This window comes from Talpa europaea (genome assembly GCF_964194135.1).
Source record: "Talpa europaea genome assembly, chromosome: 10".
In the NCBI taxonomy this organism is placed as follows: Eukaryota; Metazoa; Chordata; class Mammalia; order Eulipotyphla; family Talpidae; genus Talpa; species Talpa europaea.
The window spans coordinates 31,568,299-31,593,782 of record NC_140077.1 but is presented as its reverse complement, the minus strand read 5'-3'; the positions used below and the strand labels follow the sequence as shown (position 1 = coordinate 31,593,782).

At 47.5% G+C, this 25,484-nt stretch overlaps 1 protein-coding gene across 6 annotated transcripts in view; it reads left to right on the top strand.

The window, feature by feature from the left end:
- The window catches only part of LDB3 (LIM domain binding 3), a gene marked incomplete at both ends in the record, with an annotated part of 57,784 nt that extends 32,704 nt beyond the window's left edge, over positions 1–25,080 (top strand). For 4 of the 6 annotated variants that reach the window (XM_084246115.1, XM_084246116.1, XM_084246113.1 and 1 more), the window contains 7 exons: positions 782–964; positions 4,152–4,294; positions 10,512–10,989; positions 12,100–12,280; positions 12,925–13,045; positions 19,451–19,566; positions 24,991–25,080. In XM_084246115.1, coding sequence (XP_084102241.1) covers positions 782–964; positions 4,152–4,294; positions 10,512–10,989; positions 12,100–12,280; positions 12,925–13,045; positions 19,451–19,566; positions 24,991–25,080 — 1,312 coding nt within the window. The remainder of the gene's footprint in view (positions 1–781; positions 965–4,151; positions 4,295–10,511; positions 10,990–12,099; positions 12,281–12,924; positions 13,046–19,450; positions 19,567–24,990) is intronic. The other 2 variants (XM_084246119.1, XM_084246118.1) reach the window with 1 other exon arrangement.
- Between the last annotated feature and the right edge of the window lie 404 nt (positions 25,081–25,484).

Genomic DNA, 25,484 nt, shown 5'->3' with positions numbered 1-25,484 from the left:
TAATCACGTTGACCCAGGCTCTGATGTTCCTCTCTTGCCTGGGGTGATTCTGGAGAAGAGGAGTTTGCAGAATGCCAAGGCAGGCAGGCAGGGCCTGTGGGTACCCAGCCCTTTGTCTTGGCATCCACTATTCTTGAATGCACCATGCCACATTGTCCATTTTCTGGTCCAGATCACCTTGATCTGCCAAGCATGTAGCTTCCACCCATCTTCAAATACACTGTTAATACCCTGATTGCTTCAGAGCTTAAAGCCCAGGCTCTCACAACTCCAGAGCCGAAGCCCTTGACACTCAAACAGCTTTTGTTTTTTTCGTTGTACTATTGCTTTCCAAAGGCAATGCCTGCTACTGGCTAATTTGAGAAGGGCAGAAGGAAAGGGAAACAAGATGAAAGAAACTTGATTGATAATTCAGTTTCCACCACCCTGTGTTTCTATTATTATTTTTAAAATTTTATTTACTTTCTAACATCATTGTTCTTTTTTCATATTGTCTTTTTATAATATATGCCGAGAAAAAAAAAACTTAGGAAGTACACAAAAATGGGGTGGGGAGTACTCCAAAGAATGTTTTTTATCTTACCACAATCCTCCCTGTGATCTGTGCCCTCCAGAGGTTCTGGGTTGGGGGTGGGGGTCCTTCCCTGAGCTTGGGGGCATGCCTTCTGGAAGGTCCTGCTCTGCAGTAGGATGGTGTCTGCCCTCCAGTGCCTCTGCTGCAGCTACCGCCCTATGCAGAAAGGCCCCTTGACCTGTTGTCTTTCTTGGTCCGCCTCATCAGCACCCCTATTGAGCATGCTCCAGTGTGTACCAGCCAGGCCGCCACCCCACTGCTGCCTGCTTCTGCCCAGCCGCCTGCTGCTGCCTCTCCCAGCACAACCTCGCCACCCCTGGCTACAGCTGCTACCCATGTTGCCACCGCCTCTGCTGCAGCCCCTGCCTCAAGCCCTGCGGAGAGTCCAAGGTAACAGGCTGACAGGTGCCAGCCCCGACCATGGAGAAGGGAGGCAGAAAAGGCCTCGCCCTGGGCACATCTGTCAGCAGCTGTGTCCACACCCCAGAAAGGCTCAACCAAGGTGGTTAGGGCCGAGAGACCAGGGAAGCCAAGGGTAGCACTGCTTGGTTTTGAGAGTGAAGGAGAAACTGGGGGTGTGTTTCCAGGGAGCACACATGTGTGGCTGAAGACAGAGGCAGAGAGGTGTGTATCACCCTGCCCCCCACCCAGAGGCACATTCTCTCATGAGAGAGCTTAAAGTCATATTCACAGAAAAAGAGAAGTAACAAAAGGAAACTGTAAAGTTTGTATTCTGGAAGTTTCCTTAGGGAGACTGAGGACTGGGGGAGTCAAGAAAGTCTCCTTGGAGAAGACAGAATTGACCCAGCACAGAAGGTAGTCAGATTTGGTCAGATAGAATTTAGCCACTAACTTGCCCTCTTCCCTAACGCTCTCTCCTCTTGACAGAGAAGCAAGATAACTCTAGAGGCACCTGGTGCAGTGGGGTTTAAATCTCTGTTCCACCTTCAGAAAGTGGCTTAACTTCTCTGATCCTCAGTTTCCATATCTGCTAAGATGTTTGGTATGAGGTCTTTTTTATACAGTCAGGATAGAAAGAGTGCAGCTATAACAGCAGCACGTGAAAAGCTCACGAGTATTGTGAGTTACTGCTTTCTGACTTGCCCTCCTAGATACCTGCAAAGGTGTGGGGTGGGGTGGTAAAGAGGATGTGAGGAGGGGCAGAGAAGTAGAGGGGCAGGCTGGTCAGACAGGCTGGATATGTCATTCTGGAGCAAGCAGGAAGCAGTGTAACAGGCCGGGTGGCCCAGCTCCTTCTGAATTGTGTGGTACTGGGGTCAGAGCCAGCTCTCGCCTAGTCTCTCACACTCCCCTGCCAGGATTTTCCCAGAGAGTTCATGCCTCCCTGGGACAGGGTACATATGTCTGTGGTGTAGCCTAAGATGGGACAAAGGATAGGCAAAGTGGCCCACAGATCTCTGTGGTTGACAATGACCCAGCCTTTGCCAGCCCAACTCAAGTCTGGGTGAGGCAGGCCTGAGGCCTCCATGGGTTGTTTTAATTCATCTTCCTGGGTCACTTACAAACTGCTTCCTCTCTGCACACCAGAATTTTTCAGAGGGCAAGAAATGTTGTGGAGTAGGAGGTCGCCTCCCCAGGTTGGATGGGAGAACTCTAGGTTTAAGGGCAGCCTCCAGCACCATGCCCCAGGGCTCAGTGTCCTGAGTCCTCAGGACATCCTTTGCTTTGTCTTGTCAAAACTGGTGAGGTCTTGAAGGAGGTTGGAAAGGGTCCCAGAAGGCTCCCATCTACAGACTGAAATAGAAGGCACCAGGTGACCACACTCTGGGCCCTTCTCTCCTGGCACGTGGGCTGGGCTGGGGCTAGAGCTGGAGGAAGCAGGGAAGGAGGCACAGGGACACCCAAGCATGGGCTCACAATACTTGACTATCTTCAGCCTCCCCCTCCCCCAATGCCAATCCCTGCCACAGCAGCTATAGCACCTGGCATCCTCCACTGGTGGGAGAATCTGACTTGGAGCCACTAGCCTCAGGTCTTCTTCACAGTGGGAGCTGGGCACCCATGGACCTTGCCTCTTCTTCTTCATTGAGGCCCCTTCTTCACTGGTCTTAACAGTGGGTTATCAGAGAAGGCAGGTAAGCCCAGAGAGAGGAGACAATGACCTCACTCAACCAGAACATGGCAACTTAGCAGAACAGGTCTGAATGTCCCTTCTCCCCCTGGGCCTGGCCTCAGGTGGAAGACAAGCAGGAAGCCATGGACTGGTGGGAGGGGAACAGTCTTCAGCAACCCCCAGGACCCATTTACCCTGGGTCTGGTCATGTGGTCCCTTCTAGAATCTGAAAGATGCAGGAAGAGGCCGGGATGTGTTCTCAAAGGTATTCACTAGTTTCAGGTGAAAGAAACAGGGCAGGTGTGCAATTTCACAGACAAATGAAATTGGGAAACACTAGGCCAGACAGAGTTCAGGAGGCTGCTTAACTCTGCAGGTCTTGGAGATGCTAGCTCTCTAAGAGGACAAGCCAAGCGCAGCATTTCCCGAAGGTGGTTAACTGGGATACTGCCCCAGCCCAATTTATTTGGTCCCTTGATCCCTTGATCACAAGTAGGAAAAGGCAGCTCTAGGCCTCTTAGCAGCTAGTCCGATGGAGGAGGGCAGCAGGAATTTTTTTCCCTCAAAGATTTATTTATTTATGCATATAAGAGCTGAGGTACAGGCCAGAGGCACAGGGGGTGGAAGGATTCAAAAGAGACAGAGTGGGGAACACAACAGGCAGATTGGCCAAAGTACACTGCTGAGGGGAGCAGCAGGTGAGACAGGAGAGGTCTGCTGCGCCATGTGGGTAGCTCCCTGGCATCTGGGGATCGAGCTCATGCTGCAGAGGCTGCAGACAGTTTCATAGTGCTGTGCTTAACCCCTTGTGCCACCAGGGAGGCCCAGGCAACAGGAATTCTATACAGAAGAAAAGTGTGTGCATGTATGTGCACGCTTGCATGCGTGTGTGCATGTGTGTGTGTGTGTGTGTGTGTGTGTGGAGGTGTTGGAGGGATTCCTGGCTTCCCATCCCTCCTAGTACTCTTTCCCAGACATCTGAGGCTTTGCTGCTCCCTCCAGCCATAACAGAAAGGGGGAGGGGGGAAGAGGCCAGGTAGTCTGACGCTGTGCAGTGCCCCAAGAGATCAGAAGATTGATGGAGTGGGGTAGTTCTGACATCTCTTTCTCTTTGCTCTCTCCTGCCTCTGCTCTCTCCAGCCCCAGCCTCACCTTGACAGTCTCACACCATTGGGGTAGAGGCTTTTCCATGGATTCTCTGGTTTACTTGGTGGCTTTCCTCCCTCTCTCTTAAGGTAGAGGTACCAGCAACAGGCCATGATTCTTGCAGTGTCTCTGCTGCTCTAAGACTCACCAAGACTCAGCTACCCAGGGAGCAGCTTTCTTTGCCCAATGGACCCTTGGTCTTTCCTTCCAGCCTCTGGCAGCCTCCCAGGAACACTGCTCTTAGGTTTTCTGCTCACAGAGGCTCCAGAAGATGAGGAGTCAACTTGCCATAGGTGCAGTCCCCAGGGACTGGATGGGCTGTCTTTCTGGCAGCTAACTCTTCCCCCTTGGTTCCAGGCCCCAGGCTTCTGCCTACAACCCTGCTGCTGTGACCTCTCCCACACCTGCTGCCCATACATACAGTGAGGCCCCAGCTGCCCCTGCACCCAAACCCCGGGTTGTCACCACTGCCAGCATCCGACCCTCTGTCTACCAGCCAGGTAAGAAGGCAGTATGGGAGGGAAGGCCAGCTAGGCTGGCCATGAGCTCCAAGGTCAGCTCTGAAGCCACAACCCCACCCCCAGAAGGATGGTGGCGAACAAGTTCCTGCCAGTGATCTCAGCCCTCCTTCCCCCAACTGTGAGCCAAAATCCTAAGGACCCTTCTTTTGGTCTTGGGAAGACAGGTGGGCAGTGCCTGACAGGGATAGAGACTCCCAGCTCTTAGGAAGAGGAGCTTCCTGGCTGGGGATTTCCAGGCTCAAGGTGAAGGAACAGAGGGTTGGGGGATTGGGAGGGGGGAGCTTGTTCCTCCAGAAGACTGGGTCTGGCTTAAGCCAGAGGACAGGCAGCTAAAATCAAAATGCTATGGACTTTGGATAGAACTACTGCATCACTGCATCCCCCTGGGCAAGCTTCCCAACCTGTCTGGTGTCTGATTTCCTCAGTGTGGGCCAGATAAGTGGAGGCATGGAGAGCATAGGTGGCAGGCTGCAGAGTGGCCGCATAGGGTGTGCTGGTGGCTGAGCTCACTGGTTACTGTTCCATTGCACTGATACCCATTCTCATCACTACCTATGGCCCCTTGCAGGGATGAGGGCTCAGCCCCCCACTTTCCTAGGCAAAGTTGAGCCTGTTCCCCTAGGTTCCCCAATTCTCAAGCTGACTTGCACCCTACCTGCCCCTGACTGCCCCTTGTCACTGAACCTAAGGGCTCTTTGGCAGGTATTTTCCCAGATGGGAGGGAAGGTCCCATGAGTGATGGTCTATAGGAATAACCACAGAGGGTTTCCAGCAAACAGGCCCTGAGTGCTGATTGCACCATCCCCTCTGACTCTGAATTCCATGAGGGTCGAGCTGTGGTGGCTTTTCTCCACTGTATCCCCAGCACCTGACACAGGCCTGGTGCAGAGGAGATGCTCAGAAAAGGTAGTGAATGAATATCAGGGAGGGATGCAAGTCAGGGATGGGGAGGGGAGGGTGTGTGTGCACTGTACACTCTGGTGGCTCAACACACAGGGATAACAGGTCACAAGGGTCTCCAGAGTGGTATCTGATGCTCAGGTACCAGGTGAGATCAATGAGGCAGGATTTTAGGAGGGCACAGGATTTTCATTTAAAGCATTATGCTTTGAACATATTTTTTACAGCCATCTTGAATATGGAAAGCCACAGTTTCCACTTGTAGTAGTGACACAAATTTCTCCACTTCTCCACCCGCCCCCAATAATTACACACATAGCAGCTTTATATATGGTGAAACTGAAGAAGTGAGGAACTTAATGACTTGTTTGGGAAAGAATTAAGTGGTCAGGGAGAGGACTTTTCTAGGACCAGAGTAGGCAAGCAGCTGTGGAGTAGAGGAACAGCAGCGGCTGAACTCAGGAACGTGTTCTACTAAGGAACGAGGAGAGAACCTAGTAGGGATTCTCACTGTGGCCTGACAGCAGGGAGACAAGACAGGATCTGAGTGAGGAAGACCCTGCCTTGGGGGAGTTTGGTTGGATGTGCAGGACAGAGGAGCCATGGTCTCCAGCCTTCAACATTACAGTGAGTGGGCTGTTAAAGGGGCTTTGGCATCAGACGCCTATGCCAGGCTTGCGCTGTAATCCAAGGCAAAGTCCTTCGTCTCCCCTGCCTGAATTTCCTCATTTGAAAAAAAAGGCACAATACTATGGACACTCATATTCTGGGGGTGAAATGAAGCAGCTAGCACAGTACTTGGCATTCAGGAGCGGTATTTCTCTACCCTTCAAAGGCAGGAGCACACACTTTTTTTTTTTTTTTTTTTAAGATTTATTTATACAAGAGTCGGGGAACAGGCCAGACGCGCCGGAGGGTGAGAGGATTCACCAGAGACAGAGCGGGGAGCAGAACAGGCAGAGTGACTGAAACACACTGCTGAGGGGAGCAGTGGGCACGACAGGAGAGGTCTGCGCGCCTTGTGGGACCCTCGTCGGCCGGCCGGGTCGAACCGGCGCTGCAGAGGCTGCGGGCAGCTTCACAGCGCGGCGCTCAACGGCCTGTGCCACAGGGGAGGCCCTGGGGGCTCACACCTCTGAGGTGAAAAATCCACAGGGTCACGGGGCACTCTGGAGCAGGGGCAGCAGAGAAAAAGCGTCAGACGGAGCTGGCGGGGCGGCCGCCCGCGCAGGTGGGGAGCCCCGCGAGGAAGGTAGAAAGGAGTTTGCCAGAGCGGCGCTGCGCAGCTAGGGGGGCGCGGTCGCGACGCCCCGGGAGCACTTCCTTCCGGGCCAACCGGACCCGCGGTCCTTTTGGGCAGCTTCCGGGGCGGGGCCGAGGCTCCGGCGCCGGTCCCGGGCGCCCTCGCTCCCCCGGAGGCCCGCCAGGGGGCGGCGCGGCTCCGGGGGCTGCGCTCGGCCTGGCGCAGCCCGCGGCCCTCGCGTCCTCCTCCCGGGCTGAGGCCCAGGCGGGGGAGACGTGCCCGAGCCCGGAGGCCACGGGCCTCCGCGGTGTTCCCAGGCTGTGCAGACATTAACTCATTCCTGCCCGGAGGGAAGGAGGCGACCGGGCTTGCCTCCACCCCTCTCCCCGGGTGGCCCGGCCGACGGGTGGGGTCCGGGGGCGGCTGGCAGGCAGCCCGGGGAGCAGCGGGGAATGTGGGCCGAGCCCCCTTCCCTGCTGTGCCGGCCGGGCCGGGAGAGGACGGTGGGGGTGGGGGGGGCAGGAACGCCTGGCCCGGCCCCGGCCGCAGTCTGTGCCGAGGGCGCTGTGGGCACCCCAGGTCTCAGCGCCGGCGGGGGTGCCGGGCGGCTGCCCCCCAAAGCACCTGGGGCCCGTGGGGCGGCGTGGAACCGGGGTGCAGCTGGCCCCGGTGCGGGCCCGGGGAGGCCTGTGGGCCCGCGGGTCGGGCGGGGGCCGGGCTCTCGCGGGAAGCCGGCCGACCTGGAATGAGTCAGAAATCACCTAGTTTAATTACACATTCCGAGGCTGCCGAGTGCGATAGGGGCCTTTTGAACTTGCCAATTAGAGATGAAATATCACCTTCTAATTTGGACGGGCTTTATTCCGTCACGCAGAAATAGCAACAGCCCCGGGCTCGGGGAAGGGATATCGAGTCTCCCCTGGCAGGTCGGGGTGGCGCTGCGAGCCGGGCCTGAAGCAGCTGCTCCCTGCTGCCCCACTTCCACCTCCACCAGGAGTGGGGGCCGAGGTGTAGCCAGGGCGCTGCCAAATCGCTCTGAGGAAGGGCAGGTCCCCGGGTGGGTGTAGCCCTGGCCGGGGAAGCAGCCAGACGCACGGGGTCCAGACTCCGGCTGGCCTGCCTGCCCCTGACCTGCTGAGAGCTTCGGGTTGTGGGGACTTGGAAAGGCCGGGTGGAGCAGGGAGTCTGGAAGGCCTTCCGGAGGAGGAAAAGGAATGTCTGCCAGGAAGAGGGAATATTAGTTTTGCTGAAAGGAGGCAGGAAAAACGGGCAAGGGCCCTAAACATTGGAAGGGGCGCGGTAAAAAGCCTGTTTTGCTGCCTAGGGAGCAGTTAAGCAGGGCATCTCTAGTTGAGTCCAGCTTCTGAGCTCCCATTTCAGCTAGGCAGTTCCTAGCCTTTACTCCTCACCTGTAAAATGGACTTGAAAATATTATCTGCCTCACATAAAATAAAGCACATAAAGGGCCTGGCGTGTGGAAACAATCATACTTGGTAGCCACTATTCTGATTAGGCCAACACTCCAATAAAAATAAATTTTCAGGTAAACACATTTTTTTTTTTAAAGTGAAAAGAAGCAGGTGACATCTAATATATTTTAACTCAGTATATTCAAAATACCATTTCAATATGTAATCAATGGTTACTAATGAGCTATATTACATTCTTGCACTATTTTTGTAATCTGGTGCATGCTTCACACAGCACTTCTCAATTTACATTTCAAGTACTTCATGCCCACATAGGGTTATGTTTGGACAGCACAGGGGGCTTTTGTTCTTAATCTCTTTTAGTGGAGATCCCCCATTTTACAGAAAAAGTAAAATCTTGTGCAGAACTCCATTATATGTAACAGAGAAGGATGAAGCTGCTCTGAAGTTCTGCTAGGTCACCTCTTCCCATACCTCCTCGCTGGTGCTATTCTCCAAGTCACCCCTGCCCCCAGTGTTTTGAGATCCTCTGCTCCAGGTATTGGGAGATGTGTAATGCTCTTAAGGGGAACGACAACACCTTGAATACGGCCTTCACACCTTTGCAAAGTGTATGCACCACGCCACTCTGGTTGGTGCCTACCATTCCCTGAGAAGCAGGAGGGGCACCATGCATTTCACCACCAGTGAGCCGACTCGGTCAAACGTTATCTGAATTCAAGGTATCACATCTCCCGCCCCTACCCGATCCCCACATCCCACAATCTACCTAGCCTGGACTCCCCCAGGTGACCACCAGGTTGCACAGTGAGCTGACAGTTTATCCCAGCCTTAAAGACCAAGGTGTCATTATCCTCACCTTCCTCACTAACGTTTAGTGAAATGCACACTGTGCCAGATATGATACTAAGTTTTTCTTTTCACCCTTAATCCTCATAATAACCCTGTGAGGTACTAAGAATTATTGGCAGACAAGGAAATTCAAGCTCAGAAATGTTAAGGAACTTGCCCAAGAACACACAGCCAGGACGTTGTAGACCTGTGACCTAAACCTGAGGCTCTTGATGGCTGTGCTATACACCAGAGTATGGGGCCTCCTCCATGTTGACAGTTACTCCTCAATGACAGGAATACCACCACTTTCTGGAAATGGCCTGGTTTTCTTTACAGAGGCAGCTTAGGATGATAGAAAAAATGGTGTTGGTGACTTGTTCTGCCACTTACCGTCTCTTTTTGAGCCTCTGTGACCTCAGCTATAAAGGGCACTAGCCCAGATGATCTGTTATGTGCCCAGTCTACCCACCTAATAACTGGGAAGAAGATTTCTTATGGAGAGGGTTTCATCTTTAGAAGCCAGCATCACTCCCCGGCTTTTACACCTTCATCTTTCAGTAATACAGACATGGTCCCTACCCACCCCCAGTGAGGGGGGGGTTCCATGTTACTCAGCTCTGAGTCATCTGGAAATAGAAGCCAGAGAGAGTAGGAGGCCACAGGTCACCCAGGGTGGTCCAGGGGAGCCAGGTGGGAATGACTTTTAGCCCTGAGAAAGACTATCTTTTCTAGGCCACAGTCTGGTGGGAGCTGCCTAAGCACCCCTCAGTAAACTTCATCCACCCAGGCAAAGCTCAGGAATGGGGAGGGAGGCTGCCCTGACATGCTTCCCTGGGGTGGGGAAAATGAAGCCTCTTTCCAGAAGAGCAGATTATAACCTGAAAAGAAGTTCTGGAACCTTCCTCACTGGACAAGGAGGCCAGCGGGACCATGTGTGCAGGACATGACAGCAGAATACTTCAAAACTTGGGGTTTGAAGGTCAGGGCATGGGGGGTGGGGGTGGCTCTGAGTGAGCAGTTCCAATGTTCCTGTGTGCTGTCATCCCACAGAGATTTCAGCTCTCAGTGAGCTGGAGGAGGGTCTTCAGAGAGAATGGCTAGACCTGGGCTGTTGGGCTGTCACCCAACATCTCTGAAGGAGTACTTCAAGGCCCCCTCACCCCCCACCCCAATCAAACCAAGATGGAATTCCTCCCCAACACAGACCAAGCCAAGATCTTCAAGAAAAGATTGTCGCTAAACCTGAAACTTGAACCTGAAAGCCCAACTGCCCTGTCATCAGCTTTGTCCTGTATGCTGGACTAGGCCCAGTTTCAGCAAAAGTATGCAACTAGGCATTTCAATTGTCAAATCACTGGTCAGAGTCTAACTGAAAGCATCTTCCAGTCAAGGCCAAGTTAACCCACTCCCATCCACCCTTTTCCTAGCTCAGGGGACCCAGATACCTTGCCCAACACCCCCCACCCTCCACTGCCTGGCTTCTGCAGGCCTCTGGGCTCCGGCCTGACTGAGCCCCACCCAACTCAGCTGCAGATATTTATAGCTGTATCCCTTTCCCACCCCTGTTGGAGTTGCCCAGGGCCCCGGCTCTGATTGCTGCACTTTATCTCACTTGGTTCCTGGCTGCAAATTCGAATCTGAGGCATCAAGAAGTCCAAGAGCACGTCTCTCATAAAAATTGGAATTGTACTGCTTTAATATTAAAGTCACTTTTTACGGTTCTCTGGCTTGGGGTGGGGAAAGGCAAGGGAAATGAATTCCTAACACATTTTTCTTTTTCAACTTGCAGTGCCTGCATCTACCTACAGCCCATCCCCTGGCGCCAATTATAGTCCAACTCCCTATGCCCCCTCACCTGCCCCTGCCTACACCCCCTCACCTGCCCCTACCTACACCCCCTCTCCTGCCCCTGCCTATACCCCCTCTCCTGCCCCCACCTATACCCCCTCTCCTGCCCCCACCTATTCCCCTTCCCCAGCACCGACCTATACCCCCTCACCTGCCCCAAGTTATAACCCCCCACCCTCGGGGGCCTATAGTGGGGGCCCTGCGGAGACTGCTAGCCGCCCACCATGGGTGACAGATGACAACTTCTCTCAGAAGTTTGCCCCTGGCAAGGGCACCACCTCCATCAGCAAGCAGACTCTGCCTCGAGGGGCCTATACCCCAACAGGTGCCCCCCTTGCCAGGGGCATTGTTCAGAGGGCTGAGCGCTTCCCAGCCAGTAGCCGAACTCCACTCTGCGGTCACTGCAACAACATCATTCGGTATAGTCCAGTGTGCCCCTGTGCTGGGGTGCTGGAGGTGGTGGGGGGAGGGTTCAGGATGCGTGAGCCCTGTGGTGGATCAGGGCATGTGGGAGGGCAGGTGTAGGGAGAAGGCAGATTGCAGGGCAGCCTCAGGTCCCTCTGGGCTAACCATCTGGCCTGACCCGCTCTGAGCTTTAGCTTCTATACCAGTGAGATACCCACTTCCCTGGTGAGTTAGGAGGATTCCATGAGGTAAGTGGGTGAAGCTCCCAGGGCATTGCCTGGTGCCAGGACCTCCCCCTTGAGCTAAGGCCAGGTTCTAGAAATCACAGGTCTTGTCAGTAGGTTTATTGGGCATGTTGCAAGCTGACTAACAGTGCTAGTTTTGACCCACCTTCCCTTTAGGGTTGTTTCTGGGTCTTTCCATAGACTGGTCCCTTATTGTGCAGGTGTCTGGGGGGATCTGCCACACCGAAAAGGAAACATGTCATTTCACATTTACTAGTCAGGGATTGTGGGTGGTGCTTGTTTGAATATAGTATGTCGATGTGTGTGTGTGTGTGTGTGTGTGTGTGTGTTGGGGAGGGTAAGCTAATATATAACCCAAAAAATATACTTTTACTTAAAAGTAAAACTATTAAACTCATTGGAGAGGAATTAGAACAATCCAGAAAGTAAAGATTAAAATATAAAATATTTCCTTATCCCACTTTTGTTAGCAGTCCAGCCACTAATCTGGAACTAGACTACTTGGTCTACCATCCTAGCCCTATAGTGTCGAACAACTTAACTTTTCTGTGCCTCAGTTTCCTTATCTGAAAATAGGTATCAAAATAGTACTTACTTCATAGCATTGCTTTGGCTATTATAATTATTGTGGTCAATTGAATGGCTATTCTGAAATATACTAACCTGGTCCCAGATGGTGGGTGTTTGAGTGGCTTCCCACTTCTCAATGGTTGCAGTGGATTCTGCATGGAGCTTTATCTGAATTTTACATAATTTCGTTAGAAGAGTCACAAAAGTCATGGTTTTTGGATCAAAGTATGATTATTGTTGGGGGTCTTGAAATACCTGGTCTCAAGCTTTTTGGGCTGCCATAGTGGGTGCTATTCTCTGTTTCCCCAGGGGCCCCTTCCTGGTAGCCATGGGTCGCTCCTGGCACCCAGAAGAGTTCAACTGTGCCTACTGCAAGACCTCCCTGGCAGACATGTGCTTTGTGGAGGAGCAGAACAATGTTTACTGTGAACGGTGTTACGAGCAGTTCTTTGCCCCAATCTGTGCCAAGTGCAACACCAAAATCATGGGGGTAAGTGGATAGCATTCCTGTCCTCAGACCCTTGTCTTTTCTCCAAACTCCATCAATTTCTCCCCCTACCCAAGATTTCAGTGCCCCAATAGGAAGCCAGAAAGTTGCTGCCAACAGGGAAAGCAACTCCATTTCCATCCTAGAAGAGGTAGGTTTGCCTTTAATGAACTAGGGAGCAAACAACTGAAGCAAGAGATGATTACACCCCTGGGCCACACAGCTTGAAGTGACGGCAGAGTTTCTGCAAAGCAAGTTATCACTTCCCAGTCTGACCTCACCAGTCACCCCCATGTGACCCTGACCCTGATGCCCTGCAGTAATAAGCAGTACCTCCCTCCCAGGTCTGGTGGGAGGGTTAAGCCTCCCAGCCTCTGTAAGCACCCATAGAACCTTCTCTGTAAGCACCCATAGAACCTTGCACTCAGCAATATTGCATGAGTAGTATCCCCTCCTCTGCACCCTCTTGGGCTCTTCCTCAGAGTGTCCAAGCCCTCCTTCCTGGGTTCTCTGCCCTGCTGTCTGGTGCAATGCTCCAGCAGTGGCCAGGTACTGGGGCGGGGGGGGGGTGCTGGTGGAGATGAGGGGACCCTGCTCCCTCTCTCCCTTGGACTTTGCTGTCCTAAGCTGAGTGTCTTTACCTCCAGGAAGTGATGCATGCCCTGAAACAGACCTGGCACACCACCTGCTTCATCTGTGCAGCCTGCAAGAAGCCCTTTGGGAATAGCCTCTTCCACATGGAAGATGGGGAGCCCTATTGTGAGAAAGGTAGGACCGCTATGCTTCAAGAGGTCGCCCCACAGTTTAGGAGAAAGTGCAGGCACAGGAACTCCCGCCTATGTCCATTCATAGTGAACCCTCAGGAGGCTCCCAATGGCAGAATTGCACGCTCATGTTATTCAAAAGGCACTTATTAAACTATTACCCTGCCCATTTGTTTGCAGCTTTCCTTGAGTGGGGAGGGGTATGTGCAGCTCAGTTCCCTTCACTGCACCAAATATGTGGCTCACAAGTTGGCATCTTGTTACTGCCTGGGGAACCTCTCAGATGATTTTGCTTTGGAAACCACTGAGAAGGCCTTGACTCTGGACTTCATTCTATTGCAGTAGATTCTGCTCCAGGCTCCACCTCAGAATGGCTTTGTTACCTTGAATGAGTCACTATACTTCTCTGAGTTTCATTTTCCTCACCTGCAAAAAGGGGAAATAAACACCTGCCTTACAGAGTTGTAGTGCGAATAACCCAGAGAACATGAGTAAGGCATTAATCCATGAATGTGCTGTGTCCTCCCTCTGTGATGTTTACCACTCTTTGACGTTCATTCACAGCCTCCCAGTCTGAATTCAGTTTCTCTGTTCTTAACATTAAGTAAATTATTGTAAATTCTGGAGACAAAGCATTCTATTAGAGAGTTGGGCCTCCTGATTAACTAGCCACTCACTCGCTCCCTCACCCACTCATTTATTTGTAGCAGGCCTCTTTCAGTAAAGGGCTTGGGGCAGGTTCCAACAAAGGCCGCATAGACATGAACATTAGGATAGCAGAGCTAGAAAGTTAGCACCAAGTAGAAGGGGAAAAACAGGACTGCTGATTGTGAAGAATAACAGAGCTGCAGTGACTGCGTAGCAAATTTGAGGGCAAAAAAGAGAAACACAGTCAAGGAGTTTATTTTAAAATCAGAAAGGAGCAAACATTCTAGTTCCTTGAAGGGAAAAGCAAAACAATATAAATTTTTTTTCCTCCTTACCATAAATTATGAAAGAAACTTCTCCAGTTTCTGGTGAATTTTCTTTCCAGTTCTGAAATTCACTGAATGACTCTAAATAAGTACTTAGTCACTCTGTGCCTCAGTTTCCATACCTGTAAAATGAAGAAGATAACACCTGTCTTTTCTCTTTGGAAATAGTTGATAATTGAGAGAAGTGCTATTGTACCAACACAAATTGCTATTATTAGTTGACTAAGAGCACTACAGCTTTCATAATTTGTAATAAGCAACAGTTGTGTCTGAAGTTTCTGAAAGAACAATAGATTTCTGCTGTTACCACTGCACATCTCTCCATAGCAACCCCCCCTAAAACAGATTTTTAGTAATACTTTGAGTAAGAAGATCCAGGAAGGAGATGTCTAATGTTACGAGAAGACAGTGGGGAAGCAAGTTGAGCTTCAGCAATCGTCATCCTCACTTGGACCACTTCCAGCCAGTATGACCTTGGACAAGATACTTACCCTTTCTGAATCTGTTTCCTCACCTAACCCTCCTCCTGCAGAGACTGCTGTGAGGATTAACTGAGATGCTATGTGCAGAGCGTGGTTCCTGTAATGGGCCAGGAGACCAAAGCTCTCTAAGGAGCACAGTTTTAAACTTCTTCCTTAAGTAATGGGAGTCACTGAAATGCAAAGGTGAATCTAATTTTTATTTTAGAAAGAGAAAATGTCTTATTTTATTTTAGACATTTAGTATGCTTGTTAAATATAATGAAGAATGATCTTTTTACAAACAAGGTGAAGAAAGGACTGCTAAGTAATTCAAGTCAGGTAAAATTAACCTGCCCCTGATATAAAATAGTGGAGTCAGTGTAGAGGAAAATCTCCATTGTCATACCATGGGACATTGTGCTTGGTTCTGACATTGTGTGTGTGTGTGTGTGTGTGTGTGTGTGTGTGTCTAAAAAAAAAAAACACATAAAATTCACCATCTTCACCATTTTTAAGTGTACAGTTCTATAGAGTTAAATATATTCACAAATATGTAGAATTTTTCATCTTGCAAATTTGAAACTCTGTACTGATAATATACTCTTCCTCCTTCCCCTCCCCAAGCCTCTGGCAATCATCAGTTTCTCTCTGTTTCTATTAATTTGATTACTTTAAATACCTCATTTATTTGTCCTTTTGTGACTGGCTAATTTCTTTAGGATAATGTCCTCAAAGTTCTTCCATATTCATACCATATGATAAGATTTCTTTCTTTTCGGAGGCTGAATAACATCCCACCATGTGTATCTATCACATTTTCTTTATCCATTCATGCATTGATGGGCATTTCATTTGATTCTACCTCTTGACAATTGTGAATAGTTCTGCCATGAACATGGGTATGAAAACATCTCCTGAAGATCCTATTTCCAATTTTTTGGGTATATGCCCAGAAGTAGAAATGCTAGATCATACAAGAGTTTTATTTTTTTAATTTTTTCAGGAACTTTCACACTGTTTTCCATAGTAGTTACATCATTTTAAAATCCCACCAACAGTGCACAAAGGTTTTAATTTCTCTTAGCCCATACTTGTTATTTTCATGCTTTTTGTTTTTTGGGTTTTTTTTTTTTTTTGAGAGCGTAAGGTGATGTCTCATTCGGTACCTTGTCATCATTTTTATCAATAACTTGAAAGAAGACAGAAGGGAGGCTTATCAAATCTTCATAATGATAGGATCTAGACACAAAATGACTTTATATATGCTTTCTTGCATACAAGTAAGAGTACTCGAGGGGAGCATCCCTTTATAGATGGACCTGCACCTGAGGAGTGCCCAGATCTGCAGGGTATCACAGTTACCTGGGGAACTTTAAAGACATATAACAGATAAATTCCCAGACTTGCAGAAACAGAATTCCATGGGGTGCCCCAACCCACCCAGGTAATTCTCGTAGTCAACTAGGTTTGGGGATCAAATTGTAGTCCCTGGAATGGCAGCAGCAGCAGCACCTGGGAACCTGTTATAAATACAAATCTTCAGGTCCCACCCAGTTCTGCTGAGTCAAAAGCTCTGAGGGGTAGGACGTTCAATCTATATTTTATAACCTCCAGATGATTCTAATGTTGGAGAAACCCTGCTGTAGGAAAGCATTAAGCCCTTTTTCAACATAGAGCATCTGTGATTTTTACATAGCATAAAATCCATTAAATACAGGGTATTAATTCAACTTACACAGAAGAGAGTTAGTCAAAGAAAATTAGAAAGACATTATATGAGAAATAAAGGAAGGAATAAATAGATGAGGGACTAGATTATGTTCCTGGTGGGAAAGGCCCATGCACCAACTTAATTCAGTACCAGATGCATTTGCTTTTTGTACAATAAATGAAGAAAAATGTCAGATTTTAAAACTGTATTAGGGTCAGAAGTGTGTTATCAAATTTTGAAACAAAATGGCAGTTCTCCAGATCATGCAGAATCAAGTTTAAAACAGAAAAAGTCAATCCATAGGCAGACTAGACATTCCAGAAATAAATGTAAACCATTGTAAGCATTTAATCTGTGAAAAACCATAAACTGCACAACAGGAAGAGTCACTTTTAAATAAGGTTTTCATTGTTCCCATTCATCATTTATCCATCAAATGTACTCCAGTTCCTGTGAAAGGTGATAAGCAGGGAGGAGACAGTCTCTGCCCCTAAAGACTCAAGCAGACCAGTCATCATGTGACATGCCATCACAAAAATGAACAGAGATAAGGATAGAGTGAGTAAGTGAATAAATGAATGGGAAAGAATCCCAGGCAAAGACCTCAGGAAGACCATGTTATCTCTCTTGGTTGGGGTGGGGATGAGGACTTCCTAGAAGGAAGGCAAAAGGATAGCAGAGATTGAGGTAGAGCAAGTGGAAGGTTTTCTATGTCTAGTTCCTGGTGAGTGCAAGTCAGGATGTGGAGGAGAGAGCCCAGGGCATCTGGAAACTCATTGGGGGTAGTGAGAAAGAAGTCAGAAGTAGGGTGCAGGGCTTGCACTGAAGTGGAGATGTGTTAGCCTGCAGCCCAAGAACACTAGGAAGTTCCTACAGAGCACAGAGTAAACTGTAAACCTTTTAGAAAAACTTTCTAAAAGAAACAGAATAATGTTTTCTTAACTCTGACGAGGTGATAAATTTTTGCCTGCTGAAGAAATTAAGCTTTTTTGTCAGCAGCAAGATTTAGGAACTACAATAAATATAAAAGGATTTGCATGACAAACTATAATTAAATCCAAGAGAGGAAGTCTTACACTGGAAAAAATATACAAGAGATATAACTTATCAAAGCTCAATGGCAAATAGATAACTGGAGACAGCATAAAGTCATGGAAAGAAGATGAACTTTGGAGCCCATCAGCCTCCTTACTACCTGTGAAATGGAACTTCTATAGCCACTTTCATATTTAAAATGGAATTAAAAAAATAAATAAAATGGAAATAATACTTCTTCACCAAATTGCTGTTAAGATTAAACAAGAAACATAGGAAAGCACTAACACTGGATTGGTACATAGTAAGCACTCAAATAACAATCCCTTCCCTTCTTTTAGTATTTATAAAGTTATTCAAAATAAGTGCTAATGTATTTGGTATTTGGGCCAAGTACTTCACAGAAATTATCTTAGTTAATTTGTACAACCCCGAGTTAGATACTATAGTTATTCCCATTAGAGAAATAGAGGCATGAAGAAGTTAGATGACTTACCCCATGTTAGAACAATCCTCTCACAGAGCTGGGATTTGAACCCAGATCTTTCTCTCTTCAGAGAGAACCCCCCACAGCACACTCCCTCTCAGCATGGGGGAACATATATACTGCCCACAAGTCTATCTAAGCAGAAGATCCCTGTTAGAAAAAGCTAGCTGCAGAGCTGTGGTGAGCACACAAGCACACATCAGAGGAAATGAAGGCTTGGTAACAGCATCAAACTTTTCTAGAAGAATCTGGAAGAGTTCTGTGGTGGGTGCAGTGAAACATGGGACTTGACCACTGTGTCTCAGGGTGTGATCCTAGCTAGACCCTTCACCTCTCTGTGCCTCAGTTCCCTTATCAACAAAACAAACAGAAAAACAATTATTGTTCAATTTCTGAGGGATTCTGTGAAGATAGGCTGATTGATTTATTGATTGATCCATTCACTCATTCATTTAACACGCGTGTGTCAGGAGCTGTGCTGGGAGTACAAAGAGAACTAAAGACAGAACTTGACGTTGAGATACTAGTGAATAATACCACTTTTGTGTGAATGCTTGGTAAACTGTAAAATATTATACATAGTTATTATTATCTCCTTGGTTGGATTATCTTCTTGCAGGGGAATATGTTCCAATAAAGTAATTCAAACACTTTCTGGTAGTGAAAATTTATTAGCAACACAAATGCCGGATGACAGAAGGATGACCAAGCAAAGAACATTCTATAACTTTTTTATTTTTTAAGATTTATTTATTTATTTATACAAGCACTGGGTACAGTCAGAAGCGCGGGAGGGTGAGAGAATTCACCAGAGTCAGGGGAGAGCAGAACAGGCAGACTGACAAAGTACACTGCTGAGGGGAGCAGTGGGCGTGGCAGGAGAGGTCTGCGTGCCATGTGGGACCCTCCTCCGGTGGCCGGGTAGCAGCCGGGGATCGAACCGGCGCCGCAGAGGCCGCGGGCAGCTTCGCAACCCAGCGCTCAACCGCTGCGCCACCGGGGAGGCCCTCTATAACTTTTTTTTTTTTTAATTTTTAAATATTTATTTATTTATTTTAGAGGCATGTTTTTTATTTTATTTATTTGTTTGTTTGTTTGTTTTGTTTATACATGCACTGGGTACAGTCAGAAGCGCGGGAGGGTGAGAGAATTCACCAGAGCCAGAGCGGGGAGCAGAGCAGGCAGAAGGACCGAAGTACACTGCTGAGGGGAGCAGCGGGCGGCAGGAGAGGTCTGCACGCCATGTGGGACCCTCCTCTGGCGGCCGGGGAGCAGCCGGGAATCGAACCGGCGCTGCAGAGGCTGCGCACAGCTTCGCAACCCAGCGCTCAACCGCTGCGCCACCAGGGAGGCCCCAAACTTTTTAAAGTGTATAGGGCCATAACTCTTCCAAAATGAGCATAACTGTTAAGAAGTACAATTCTTTTGGGGGATTGGTCTGTTTGGGCTGTAAGAGGTGACAGAGAAGAGGAGAAAACCAGCTTGTTGAAAGTTCCAGAAAATATTTGCAAATCAAACAAACACAGGGTGGTGACTAAGCCTGAATCTGCATACCATACAATGCAAATTATTGGGAAAGGAAAGACTAAGCAGTCATATAATAGTATTTTGTTGCAAGATGACAAATAACCAGTTAGGTTCAATGCTCCTGGCCCAGTGATTGAAGGTTGTCCTGGTGGTGAGTCTAGTGGCCCTTGCCTGAATGCCTGAATGCCTGGTCCTCACTCTGCTTTCATTTCAGACTACATCAACCTGTTCAGCACCAAGTGTCATGGATGTGACTTCCCTGTGGAGGCTGGTGACAAATTTATCGAAGCCCTGGGGCACACCTGGCACGATACCTGCTTCATTTGTGCGGTACGTTTTTAGTCTGGGGTTCAGATTTTCTGAGAAGGGACAGGAGGGACCCAGTATGGGCCAAATGACCCTCCTCTGTTTTTCTTTCAATCCTGATATTCTGATGGTTTTTAAAAGCTGGTCAATATCATGATGCTTTGCTGTGTCACAAATGATTGTACTTTATCACTAATAATTATTCACAAAACAATGTGTCTTTTTGTTATTCTTCATTTCATTTCATTAAGAACAAGAGAGCAAGTTGACAGACCTGCAGCTTGTTTTGCCAGAGATGTGCTCTATTATAGAAACAGTGAAGGATACTTGGATTTAAAAGTGGGTGGAGTGGGGAGTGATGACTTCTGTGGTTATATATTGTTTTAGATATGGTCAAATGATCCTAGAGCTTTCCCTCAAATTTTCACCATGAACAAACACTAAATGGAAGCTTATTAACTAACCTTATAGAAAGCTGAGATAAGGTTTCTTTTGATAGAACCTTTAGAAAGAAGGACAGAGTCTCATTTTATTTTTCTAAATGGTCCTGTTCTTCATATGTAGTTGCAAGAGATAAGCCCTAGGTTAACTATTAACCATGTACAATTTATTTCTGCTGAACAGCCAAGTCATTTTTACCATAAGATTGGCATTTTCCTTTGTAATAATAAGCCTGCTGATATTTATACCCTGTGTTAGAGTCAGGAATGGTCTATCTTTCCTGGTAAAGCTCTGTATAGTGTGAATCTGTAATTGACTGAAATGTATTTGGGCAAATCAGTGTGTTACTCCCGCCTTTTTTTTTAACCAGACTGCTCAAAGGTAAATGTGGGGAATGTGTGAAATATCCATGTGGTTTAAATTTGAATAATTTGTAGACTTATGACATAGAATAACCTTAGTCATAAAGTTTACTGCAGTGCACTTCAGGTTTTACACTTCACTTCTGTACACCATCATTTGTGGGCTGCACTGGATTCGTGTGCTTGGGCTGCTGTGACAAAGTATCATAGACTGGGCTAAGCTTTAAACAGCAGAAATTTATTCTGTCACCCTTCTGGAAGATAGAGGTTTAAGGTGCCAGCAGGGTCAAACACTCTCCCCTAGTTTCTAGTTTTTCCAGCAAGCCTTGTTGTTGTTTGGCTCACAGCTACCTAACTCTAGTCTCTGCCTCCATCCTCACATGGCTGTCTTCCTTGTGTGTCTGCATTTCCTCATGGCATTCTACTGTGCGTGCGTGTCTGTGTATGTGCGTGTCTGTGTGCTTCTCTTCTTATAAGGACATTGGTCATATTGGATTAAGCGCCCACCTTTCTCGAGCATGACCTCATCTTAACTTACGTCTTAATTACATCTGCAAAGATCCTATTCCCAAATAAGGTTATTGCTTTGTTCTCGTGTTGAGTTGGCTAGAGGTACTAGGGCTTAGGATTTCAATGTATAAATTTTTGGAGGCTACAATAGATCCATAATACTGATTTTCCAGCTTGTTAAGCAGATTTTCTAGTTGTCTTTTAGGGTCCTCTACATACTTGAGCGCCTCCTCTCCAAAAAAGGGACGACAATATGAACTGGCTTAGGGGTGTCCCCTGCAGAGTCAATGCTCAGCAAGGCACAATCCAGGGTTCTTTGACCCTTCTATTCAAGCCATGGCTTGTCTGATCCTTGCTGATGCTGCCTGCAAGTCTGGTTACCCAACTTCTAGAAGAATCCAAGAGACTTGGAGAAGGTCCAGGGAAGACAGAAGGCCTGTTCTCTGAGGGCAGGCTAATGAGAGGTCTGTGTCACAGGGAAAGGGAGTGAAAGCAAAGGTCAGCATGGGTCTCCTTCTTCACACTAGCAATGTTTGACTGAGAGTCACAGCAGCAAAAGGACCAGAATGACCAAAAGAAACTGTAAAGTTCAGAGTTGTTCAGGCTGATATTATAAACATGTTGCAGTCAGAGCATAGCCCAAAAGATCTGCCTTAAGCAACCAGGCAGATTCTGTCCTTTGGAGAATCCTTATGTCTTCCCCTAAACTAGTCCTAGGTGACATGGACTGTCCCCGTTAAGATATATCAAAGTGAAACATGGTTTTAATGTTAGGAAAGGAATCTTTTCATTGGAAAACTGATGGGTTATATATATATATATATATATATATATATATTTTAGTCCTCTTCTCATCACTTTAAATTTTCAGATCACTTTATTGAGCATGTACTTTTCTATAACTTAAAAAAATAATAACAAGAAAGGAAGAGCAGGACTAGCTCTTCCAGCCAATGTGTGGTTTTCCTATCAGATTTTGTAAGAGCACAAATTGTAAGGAACAGCAAAATTCTGTTGTCCTGGGAAATGCACAGGCATGGTAAGCGATGGAAATACATATATTTACATGTACACAGAAAGAGAATATATAATATATATTAGAAAAACAACATGTCAGATTTATTTTAACACAACTCATTTGAATTTAGTGCATATTTTGAATAGTTTTTACTGAGATGTTAGAATTTCCAGAGAATTTTTTCTTTCTGTTAGGACATCCTTTTATTTTTTAGTTCCCCGCACTCCAACACACACACATCTCTAATGAAAGTTATAAGGGAGAGCACATACTTTAACTCAATTTACCAAATAGTCCTTGAGCTTGGGGAGTACAAAAATATCCCAGAGCAAGTCTCCACTTTCAAGGAATTTAGACTCTGAAATGGAAAACAAAGCTGACATATACTAACGATAGAAGAATAGAACAACACAGCATCTCTCAAGTCCCAAGCTTATAAAGTCGAAGCTGAGAAAGGTAGTGTGGTCGGGGTGAGAGTTCAGCTCCTGCTGGCCATGGCACTTGAGTTCCAGTGGAAAGGATGTGAGCCCTACCTTAGTGGGAAAACAGTGCCTTATCGATCTCTCTTCTGTCTGTGGTTTCTTCCCTTCACAGCTAGTGTGGGTACCAGGAGGAGAGGGGCTGTGGTCTGACTTGTGGGCAGTCCTAGGGTCTGCTGTAGCTGACCTACATCATTACCCTCCACTTTGATGTCAATGGCCACTGTTCCTTTCCAGTTAGGCCCTGATGCCACTCTACCACAGAGTCTGAGGTTTGGACCCTCCCTGCTGTGCCCCTGTGTTGGGTAAGCTGGAGGCCTCCTTCATCTTGCATCCCCCATGCAGTGTTCTGGACTGAGACACAGACCTGGCTCAAGGCATGACCTCTCTATGATGGTTTTTGCCCTCAGCCCCATCTTATCAACAAGTCCCCATTGAGGCTCTGGCCCTTCTTCATTCCACATTCTTCAGATCCCTTACTCATCTCCAAGTGCTCATAAGCAACTAGCATGATACCAGACCAGAGATCTCCTGACTACAGCCTCAGATGTTCACTGGCAGCATCTTGCCAACTCAGTCCAGAGGTGCTTTCCTATCTCTTCCCAAACCCATCCTTACCAGTTGGATCTTGGGTGCCACCTTCCTGTACTTGTCTTTGAGTTGTCAGCAGCTTGAGGACCCCACCATGAGATCCTGGTTACATTTAATATCACTGCATCCACCTGGGATGTTTTCAGGCACCTTTTCAGATCATTGTCTTTAGGGACCAATTGGCAGTCCTGTGTGACCCCAAGTATAACATCTTCAGCTTGGCTATCGGTTAAAGATGACACCTCCATGATGCCACTTTCCTTTCCAGCTTGCTTATAGTGGGCACATATGCTCACTGATCCAAGTTCATTTCGGGAGGATGATTTCTTTCTCTTAGGCCTACATATACATGGGACCACCTGTACTTCTGATGTCAGTGTCCTGGATGTGCCCCCCAAATATGCTCCCATTAGGAATGCTCAGTGCCCTCTCTGAGACTGGGCTTATTCCAGTTAACGTGACTACCCAGCTAAGTGACACATTGTCATATTGCCCACCTATGGCCAGCCTACACATTGCTAGTCCACAAATTTTGAGGACTACATGCACAAGTGTGTAGGCCCAGGCAAACATAGTCCCTCTCTGCTGGGGATATGGGGAAAATTAGCTGAGACCTGGAGTCTTGCACCCCTGGACATAGATCCTCAGCTCTGTAACTTACTAGGTCTGTGACTTAAGCAAGACAGTTGGGCTCTATGAGCCTCAGTGTTTCTTTTTCTTTTTCTTTTTTTAAAGATTTATTTATTTATTATTTATGCAAGCACTGGGTACAATCAGAAGCGCGGGAGGGTGAGAGAATTCACCAGAGCCGGAGCAGGGAGCAGAGCAGGCAGAAGGACCGAAGTACACTGCTGAGGGGAGCAGCGGGCGGCAGGAGAGGTCTGCGCACCATGTGGGACCCTCCTCCAGTGGCCGGGGAGCAGCCGGGGATCGAACTGGCGCTGCAGAGGCTGAGGGCAGCTTCACAACCCAGCGCTCAACCGCTGCGCCACCGGGGAGGCCCAGCCTCAGTGTTTCAACTGTGAAACACGGAAAAGTCATACCCATCCCGTAAAGGTTTTGTGAGAAATAACCCTAAATGAGATCATGTACATACAGTGTCTGGACCCTCACTTGACCACTCACAGTTGCCTCCACAAATAGTATTTAGCTCACTATTTCCTCTGATGTCTCCATCCTCAAACTGTACTCATATACTGTTACTCTGGGTGTATATAATTTTGTCTTTTTAAAAATGTAATATTTTTCTGCCTGTAGTTGCTATGTTTCTTTTTTCCACAGTGGCAATTTACTTAATCATCTTCCTATTGAGAGAAATTGTTGTGGTTTTCAGTTTTTAGTTGTGTATGTGTTGTTTTCTTATTGTGTGTGATAGTTTCTGCAAGATGAAATTCTGCAGCATGCGTGGTGTTGCAGGGGCACAGAGCAGGCACCTCTTTATGGCTTTTCTGCAGTATTGACATACCCCTTCCAGAAGACTGAGCTGCTGCACATGACCTTACCAGTGCACATTGCTACCTTTTGATTGATTACTTTTGCTTTTTACTTTTTAAATAATTTTTTGACTATTGGGGAAAGGTAAAAAGCCATTGAGTATTTTCTGTTTTATTTATTTTGCTAGATTAGTAAGTGTCTAGTGGTATAGGTTTTATATTTCCTTAAATTGTGAGTGAGGATCATTTTTTCTGACCTGTTTCTTCATTTACTGATGGTATTTTTTATATTTTAACACTCTGTGAATATTGACATGTGAATTAAACATCTTAGATAGCATTAATTGGTCATCTTCATTATGTATAGTTTCTGTTCTGTTAATTTAAATTAACCTGAGTTTTCTACCATGCTCCTCTCTGGAAATCTTAAATATTCTAGAGTTCAACCCAGCTACACTGCTTTAGTCACTGAAAACTTGTCCTGGGGAGAAAAAGTTTCTTCCTTTCCTCCCATCTGCATGTGGCAGTGCTTTGTCTGGAAGGGGTGACTGACATGTCCCCTTGTCTTATGGATTGCAGAGCCCTGTCTCACACCAGTCTGTTCTCTGCCCCAGGTCTGCCATGTGAATCTGGAGGGGCAGCCATTCTACTCCAAGAAGGACAGACCCCTGTGCAAGAAGCACGCACACGCCATCAATGTGTAGGGAGCCCGGACATCTGCTGTGGTCAGACCACGACCCCTCCTGCTGCTGTCAACAAAGGATTCAAGGAGACTGCTGTTTCTTTTGGGGGGCAAAGGAAAAGGCAGGAAGCAAAAGAGTCCTATTGAAGTATAACTTTAGTCCTTTCTTCTGCATACAGATTTTGCATTTGCTTAGTTCCGACTAGAAGCCAAATGAAGATTCTTAATGAAACTAGTCATTCATCCAGGACTGGAATTGTACTTCAAACATTTAGGACAGAATTCCAAGAACTCAGAAGTGAAAAACAATTGGTAACTTTCCCAAAGTGATACCGTTCCCTGAGGTCACCAGAGCAGGGACAGAGCTCAGAGCAGTTGTGGAGAATGGGAGGCATTCTGTGAGTTCTTCGGTGCTCCTTGGCAAGC